The 8,510-nt window shown below is 45.7% G+C and overlaps 1 protein-coding gene across 1 annotated transcript; it reads left to right on the forward strand.

Moving 5' to 3' along the window:
• Window positions 1–2,189: 2,189 nt before the first annotated feature.
• LOC120384988 lies at window positions 2,190–4,247 on the forward strand. The gene is made up of 2 exons (XM_039504083.1): window positions 2,190–2,308; window positions 2,900–4,247. The coding sequence occupies exon 2, from the start codon at window positions 2,931–2,933 to the stop codon at window positions 4,245–4,247; it is 1,317 nt and encodes a 438-aa protein (XP_039360017.1). The 5' UTR covers window positions 2,190–2,308; window positions 2,900–2,930.
• Window positions 4,248–8,510: the final 4,263 nt, after the last annotated feature.

Below are 8,510 nucleotides of genomic sequence, written 5' to 3' on the forward strand. Positions count from 1 at the left end.
TATGTGAATGCAGCACGAATACAAGAAGTGCGATTACTGACTATTCTGCGGGGTGCTCCACGCTGGGAGCCGGTGATTTTACCACCCCCAACAGCTGTGGTTTACAGGAAACAGTACCGTCTCCCTGGAGGGGAGGAAGAAATTACCCAGACAGTGGATGCCTTGCTAGACGCTGGGATTATTAGACCTGCGTTGAGCCCCTACAACAGCCCCATTTGGCCAGTGAGAAAGCCAGATGGAATGTGGCGAATGACAGTGGATTATAGAGAGCTTAATAAAGTGACTCCCCCGTTGGCAGCTGTTGTGCCGGACATAGTAACCGTGATAGAGCATATAGCAGCAGCTGCCCAGCCATGGCATGCTGTTGTGGACCTTGCTAATGCTTTTTTCTTAATTGCTATTGCCCCCAGCTGTCAGGATCAGTTTGCTTTTTCATGGCAAGCTTGTCAGTATACCTTTTGTGTATTACCCCAAGGATGGAAGCACTCCCCCACAATTTGTCACCAGCTGGTCAGTGCGGATTTGGCCCGAGTGCAACTACCTCCTATGACCCACAGTTACCATTACATTGATGATGTTATGGTCTCTGGCCCCTCCCGGGAAGTAGTGGCCGATGCGTTGCATGCAGTAGCTACCGGCTTGGAGGGTCGAGGCTGGACCCTGAACCCACAGAAGATACAGGGTCCTGCTCAGACTGTTATTTTCTTGGGGATTATGTGGGCAGGAACGGAGCGGCAAATTCCCCAGAAGGTGCGGCAAATGGTCCAGGGATACCCCGTGCCGCAGACCAAGAGGGAATTACAAGCGTTTCCAGGTCTTTTGGGGTTTTGGCGGGCTTTTATTCCGCACCTTGCATTTTTGATGCGACCACTGCAGACTCTCGTTCGTAAAGCAGCTCCCTGGAAGTGGGAGCGCAGCCATCAGACTGCATTTGAATTGTGCAAGGATGCATTGTTAACACATGCCCGGCTCCACGCCCCCTTGCCAGGGGTTCCTTTTGAGTTGGAGGTTACCACTGTGGCAGATGTGGCGTCCTGGGGGCTGTGGCAGCCAGTGGGGGGCCAACAGAAAGAGCCAATAGGCTTTTGGTCTCGAACCCTAAAAGGGGCAGAACCTGGATATACTCCGTTGGAAAAGCAAATTCTGGCAGTTGTGTGGGCACTACAGGATACCGAGCGCATAACCGGCCCCACGCCAGTAGTGGTGCGGACGCCCATCCCGTTGGGCCGTTGGGTGCAAGAGGATCCCGGCCACGTGCAGACTGGTGTGGCGCAAAGTTCCACTCATTTTAAGTGGCAGCATTACCTGCAAAAGCGCATGTTGCTCGGCCAACCTGCAATCTCCACCCCCCATGCTATATTGTTGGGGGCAGTTACTTTTGAACATGTGCCCTCCCTTACGGATGATTTGCCCCCCGTGGAGGACCCAGCACCCCCCTCACCTGTAACGGAGGCCCCATCAGTGGACCAGCTGTCAGCTGAAGAACGCTGTTATGTGTGGTTTACAGACGGATCAGCAGCCTACACTGCCCAGGGGACCCGACGATGGAGAGCCATTGCGTATGCCCCATACGCGGACATTGTGGCTATGGCATGGGGAACAGCTGGATCCAGCCAGTGGGCGGAATTGAGGGCGGCGACCTTGGCTATTGAAGGGTCCCCGCCACGTGTGTATTTATACACTGACAGTTGGGCGCTGTACAAAGGTCTCCGTACTTGGATAACAGCCTGGGAAGCTAAAGATTGGGAACTAGCTGGCCGGCCTTTGTGGGGGGCGACTCTTTGGCAGCAGCTGTTAGAGTATGCCAAGCGAGCCCCTCTGGCTGTACGTCATGTGGACGCTCATACCAAAGCTGATACAACGGAGGCCCACTGGAATGCCGCAGCTGATGAAATGACTCGTAGTGAGGCGGTTCAGATGGCAGAGCGCTACCATGTGGAGGGGGGCCATCGCGGAGCCCATGCAACCCGATATGCAGCATCAAGACATGGCGTTTATCTCCCGCTGGCCGCATGCCGTACTGCCCGTGCGAGTTGTTCAGTATGTTCCCGTGTAACGCCCCTGGCCCTTCCGGGGCCAACCGGCCACATTTATCGGGCCACCGGCCCCTGCCAAGATTGGCAGGTAGATTATGTTGGTCCGTTGCCCCGGGAACGACGTTGGTGTTATGCACTGACAGCAGTGGATACCTATACTGGAGTGTTATTTGTGCACCCAAGCGCATCAGCAACAGCAACAACTACATTGACTGCGCTGCAACAGTTGTGCTCTCGTTATGGGACCCCTCATTCATTGCAAAGTGATCAAGGTACCCATTTTACAGCTCAGTCTGTTCGTACCTGGGCTGCTGATGTTGGTATTGACTGGCACTACCATCTTCCGTATGCGCCAACTGCAAGTGGTCTCATTGAACGTCTCAATGGGCTTTTGAAGGACCAAATTCGCCGTCTTACACCCACTCATACACTACGAGGGTGGACGGGGGTGTTGGAGCAGGCAATCTGGTTGCTTAATAATCGCCTGCTGGGGGGAGGCCAAACACCTTTTCAGCGGTTAGCAGTGGCCCCCCAGATACCAACTGTTTTGCGGATGGAACTCCAGAATACACCAGGAGTTGTAGACCCAACGCAAGGTATAGTGGTGTTACATGCCCAGAGCACCTGTACTGTGCCGGTGGGACACACAGTGGTCCCCTGGCCTGATCAGTCGCAGTTGTGGTGTACCCCTCCCTGCCTGTTTTATGTATCACCGATTGTTAAGGATATAAGGTGCTATCCCCCGTATTGGCTGAGCACTGATCGCTCCTTAAGTTGCCTTACATGTGCGAATGAGGGCACTGAGCCTGTGCAATGGGAGCAAGGGGAGGCATTATGTAAACTTATTCCGTTACCTCCTGCAGGTGTGGAGTTACAAGCCCCGAGTGATACAGCATGGCACGTTCTGGCAAGCGTGTGGTGGACGATACCACAACGCGATCCGCAAGCTGCCGTGGTTCTAGCAACAGGAGATGGCTGGATTTATATTTTACCAGACGGAGAGGATTATCCCCGAATGGTTTCATTATCACGTTTGTCACAGCGCTCCTTGTAAGGGGCAGCGCTGCTTACAGTGATACATTATCTGAGAATGCCTGGATGGTGTTGGCACAAAATGCTGTGAATGCAACTGCCTTTTGCCTCCCTCGAGTGTATGCTGTGGGGGCCCTTATGGAAACTTGTTTTGTGGGTGTTTGTACCGATTTGGATGTGTTAAGACAACACTCGTGGCTGTATGCAATTTCCAAAGATTGGTCATATAAGAATTTGTATGCCCTAGGTCCTGGAGCTGCTACATACACCATGGATGCAAGCATGTATTCCTTTCGCTTAGCCAATGTGACAACCGCTGGAATGTGTGTGTATTTTGTGAATGCTCGACAGGTGGCAGTGAATCACACCAATAATGAGTTAATTTGCCGCCATAAAAGTGAGGCATCTTTTGCATATGGGCATATGAAATTACCTACAGGCTGGTTTTTGCTGTGCGGCCGTACTGCGTTTACATATGTTCCTGCCAATAGTTCTGGGGGTCCATGTGCTATTGGTCGAGTAGCCCCCCTTCTTTTTCCCCATCCGGAGGAAAGTGCTAAAGGCCGATACCGTTATCGGCGGGGGAGTATTCCTCTAGATTCCACCTGTAAGGCAGAAGTTACTTTGTTTTCAGAACAAGAGGCGGCAGCCCTTACTTTTACCTTGATTGGTCTTCCAGGCATGGTAGCACATAATTATCATGCTATAGTGCATCTTGCTTGTGTTGTGGCCAAGGCTCTTAATTTAACCTCTACTGCTCTTGCTTTATTGACACAGGAACTTGGAGAAGTTCGACGAGGGGTGTTGCAGAATCGTATGGCTATTGATTATTTGTTATTGAGATATGGTCATTCCTGTATGGATTTTGCTGGCATGTGTTGTTTTAATATTACAGATGTAGAGCCTGCAGTTAATGAGGATGTAAAGCACCTTCAGCGTTTGGCAGACGGCATTCGTCAGCAGCAGGAGGATTCCTGGCTGTGGTCCTGGTTGTCATCGTTGCGTGGATGGACTGCTCATATAGTTCAGGGTGTAATACTTGGTATTATATGTCTGTTTAGCCTTGCTTGCTTGTATGTATGTTGCCTATGTAGTAGACGTTGTTGTGGTATGACCCACGCCCTGGTAAGGCCCTCTTGGTCCTTGGAGTCGCTGGAGAAAGCGAGGGGAGGATTGTAGCAGAGCAGGGAGCTGCGGAAGAAATTGTTACGGCAGAGCTAGGCATTGTTTATGCTCACTTTCTCAGCTCCGGTTATTATCGGTTATTTTGTATCAGTTCTAGCCAAGTATGACCGGTTTAGACTGCCAAGTGAAGAGTCCTTGGCGGTGGGCCATGGGAAACAGGTGTGTGAAGTAGAGAGTTATGTTTTATTATGTCTATGCTGCTTTGCTGCTAGTGGGATTAAATAGAAGCTTGTTTTTATTAAGTTTGGACTTCGACCCAGGCCGACTGGTAGGGTGCTGGGATCCCCATATCAGTGGCCGCAACGAGCGGAGTCCCCGTTGCCGGTGTGTCACGGTATCCTTCATTAAAAACCAATTACTCTCAGTGTGGAGTCGGTCTCGTTCTTACAGAGTACCTTGGGCTAATTTGTGGGCAACAACACACCCATCATGTAAAATAGGGCTTGAATTTTCTATGATTTAGTTGACCACTGGCATGTACTTTCAGTATTTTCAAAAAGCATATACCAAATGGTAAATTAGAACATGCTGTAGCATGGCTAGTGCTGAATTATCAGACAAGTAGTTTCAAAACTTCCAATTTTTTATGCAGTATGTAGCTATTTATTTGTTCTAAAATCCATACTCTTACTGGCAGACTATTCTCAGACCTTGTAACCTTGTATGACTCTTACATAAACAAAGTTGTAGCTTCTAGTAGAGACTTAACTGATTTGCTCCGCTCTTTGTGTTATAGAGGAAAATCTTGTTCTCAGATGCCGATTCTTGAAATGATGAGGGTTTGTCGATCCCATAAATCACCTTCTTTCAAGGCCGGATCAGATATTCAAACAAGGTTATGAACCTCCTTACTTGTACAGTCATAATTCCAAAACAGGTCGATCAAGAGGAGTTAAGTCCCTGCCCTGTATAATTTATAAACATGAAGCTGAGTAACCTTGGATGACTAAATTAAACTCTAAAATAATAATGAAAAGCTTAGCTTTATTTTAGCAAACTGGTATTACAAGTTTCATGACATAAATGTTAATTATCAATATCTTTGGCACTAGACAATGGATTTTCTCTGCACAAAGTCCATTTCTTGGCAGAGGATACATTGGGAACTATCAATATAAAAAGGATTAATGTGGAGACATGAAGAATAATAAAACATTAAGGATGTTATCTAAATATTTCAAATAGAGAGAAAGAGGTACATGTCTACCTATAATATGAGTTTTAGGATCAGCGGGCTCAGTTGTTTACAGACTCTGAATGATGCTTTGTTTTGATTCTTGTGAAAGCTTCCTTATTTATTTTCGTGGCCCAGGGTTGTCTCCCTGGTTTCCCTGTTTATATATTATATAATAAGCATGTTAATCAAGGGTGATCATGTTAGGTTCTTTTCATCCATGATTTAAAACAATTAGAGAAACTCTTTCTTTTCCCCCCCTTAGCTTAGTCTGCAGAAAAATTCACAAGATGAAATAAGCTCTGTGTGGGTTTTTCCCATGTAGAGCAGTGAAATTGTCCTATTTGTTTTCTATTTCATATTTCTGTACATGTTAATTTATTTTTATTCCTAAACCAGTCCATAAGTTCCTATATTTAAATATAATTTGAAAGTCAGAGTCACTCTAGGCAAAAATTAGAATTAAATTCTTTATTAGAAGTACATCATTAAGCATAAAGAATGAGGAGTACTTGTGGCACCTTAGAGACTAACAAATTTAATAGCTCTGTAAAGGCAAAAGGAAAGGGCATGGGTGGAAATGAAAAAGTGCAGGCATTTGAAGAGGATTTCACTGGAGAGAGGATGAGGCTTGGAGATGGTAGCACACATTTTAAAGAAAATTCATATTGCTTGTGTTTCAGGCAAAGATTAGGCATTTATTTACCTTTAAAATACATTTTTAACTGGATTTTCAAAACAGTTCTCTCAGAAACCACTGTGTAACTTAACCCCCTTAATTTAATTGTCTAGTAATTGATAGAATTAGAAACCACAGATATTAAGAAAGATTACACCAGAGGTTATCAAGGTAATTCACTGGACTGCATTTCTGGCATCTTTTGGATGATGCCGCAGAATATTTGGGGCACGGGACCATTCTTTTGTTAGACAGTGCCTAGAACAAATGAGGCCCCAAACCCTGATTGGTACAAATCATAATAGAAAGAACTGGGTGGAAATTGCTGAAGGGCCCGATCTTGCTCTAATTGAAGTCAATGGAAAAATTCCATTGATTTCAATGGTGTAAATTGAACCACAAAGGAGGCAGTTGGGGAGGGATACCGCTGGGATAGGTTTACAGAAGGACAAGTGGCATTTGGGACTTCAGACACCTTGCAGAGCCAGAATGAAGTGACATACACAGAAGCAAAGACAGAGGGTGGTTGGTGAAGCTATTAACAGCTGGGAGGTCCAGATATGTGAGCCACACTCAACAAAGTGAACATGTACAAGCACCGGGGCCAGAGTTTATTGTTTCCTGAATACTTTAAACAGGATCATTACATGCTGAAATAGATGAGTATTGCTAGAGTTATGAAGGCAAAACTGTCCTGTTAGATTGCACCTGGGAAATCTGGATTTTGTTTTATCTGTTGGTTTTATGGTTACTGTATATTTTGTTCCTGTCCTCTTTATAAAGTGCTGCTGATTTTTATATTGTTCCTTATTCATTTGATGCCAGGGCCTTATTATATCCCGTTGTTGTTTTTAGGCTACTCTTGTGGAGTATGAAATATAATTAAAGGCCACATTTTCAAAGGATCCTCCTCTATTCAGGCGTGTAGAAGTTTTCATGCAAATAGCAGCATGTGCATGTTTCAGGTAACAGCAGATGCATGCACAGGTGATAGATTCAGACTTGCAGTGCTCAGAAAGTGTGCATACAGATATTTGCATGGATTTAAATAGAGGCCACTTTTTGAAAACGTGTCAAAAAATATCAGTAAGTTAGGCCACCTTATAACTAGGTTACATTTAAATAGCTACATAAGTGGGATCAGGGAGATCTACTTTGTCCTGAGCTGTTACAATTGAAAAGTGCTGGGTCACTTTAATAATTTCAAACCCCTATAAAGAACCCCTTGTTATGGCAGGAGTCTTGTAGGTGATGTATGTGATGATGAATATGCCAGAAAAATTCCAAGATATCGTGTGTAATTGAGCAAAACCCCAGGTTTAATGGAATTGAAAAGTACTTGTGTCACAGATGTAGGCAATTACTGTTCATAAAGGGGCACCCGCAACTTGAAAATCATTTCAATCAGAAAATGCTGCATCTACTATTGTTACAATTAGCCACGGAGGTTGCTGTCACTGAAAGGGATTAATGAAAAATAACATTTTCATCTCTTGTTTTCATTTGTTTGCTGTGTGCATTTGGCAGGTCTCTGTGTAATAGTCCTTGTGTGATGGTGCCTGCCCTTCCCTATGCTACTGAAGAATGTGCTGATCAGTACTGTGGTAGCAGAACTGAAACTGAAAAGGTAGCAGGCAGGACTATGCACAAAGAGAAAAGGGATGTAGACCTGCCCTTTGTACCCTGCAGGACCTGTGGTCACAGGCCCTTCCTAATTTGGGGGGAACCAAGGAATATAAAAAGTAATCTCCTGTAAATTGAACCAATGTTGTCTGACTGCTAGAGTTGGAATCTTGATACTAATTTTTCCTAATGATTGTAAGTTATTTACAGTCACCTGGCTGGCCTTTGAGGACTGACAAATCACAGCCAGAAGCCCCCTCGAGGTTTGAAACCTGTTCAGTCTCAGTCATCTGGTGAGAGTTGAATTCTAGGCATGGAAAAAACAAGCTTAAGGAGGCAGAATTTTATTGTGTACCTGGGATTTTGTCCCTTAGATTCACTGGGGACATTGGGGTTTGTCCTTTGTTTCACCTTTTCATCCATCCCTCCCTCCCTCCTTTCTCTTCGTCTCTTGCTTCTTTTATCCTTTCTTCTATTCCCCTCCCAAAACCAGGAGAGGGGTGTGTGTGTGTGTATGTGTGTGTGTGTGTGTGTGTTGCGGGGCACTGATCCCCACCAGTGACCTGGGCCATCCTTTGGGCTCTCTGGTGGGAACTCTCAGCCTCCCATCCTCAGTTTCTACCCTGATTGGCTGAGCAGGGGGTTATTGCCAGAGAAGAGACTCAGGTCTTGTTGTTCTTTTTTAAGACCAAGTAAATAAGTCATAAGCAGTTGTATGTTTGATGAATTTTGCTGCTTCTCTGCACTAATTGTCTCTGAGCAGTTCATGATTCTCTCTAAC

The sequence above is a fragment of the Mauremys reevesii genome, linkage group 17 (genome assembly GCF_016161935.1).
Source record: "Mauremys reevesii isolate NIE-2019 linkage group 17, ASM1616193v1, whole genome shotgun sequence".
In the NCBI taxonomy this organism is placed as follows: domain Eukaryota; kingdom Metazoa; phylum Chordata; order Testudines; family Geoemydidae; genus Mauremys; species Mauremys reevesii.

Excerpts from the sequence above, each read along its gene's own strand:
- LOC120384988 (XM_039504083.1), top strand. The coding sequence starts at position 2,931 with ATGGCACGTTCTGGCAAGCGTGTGGTGGACGATACCACAACGCGATCC.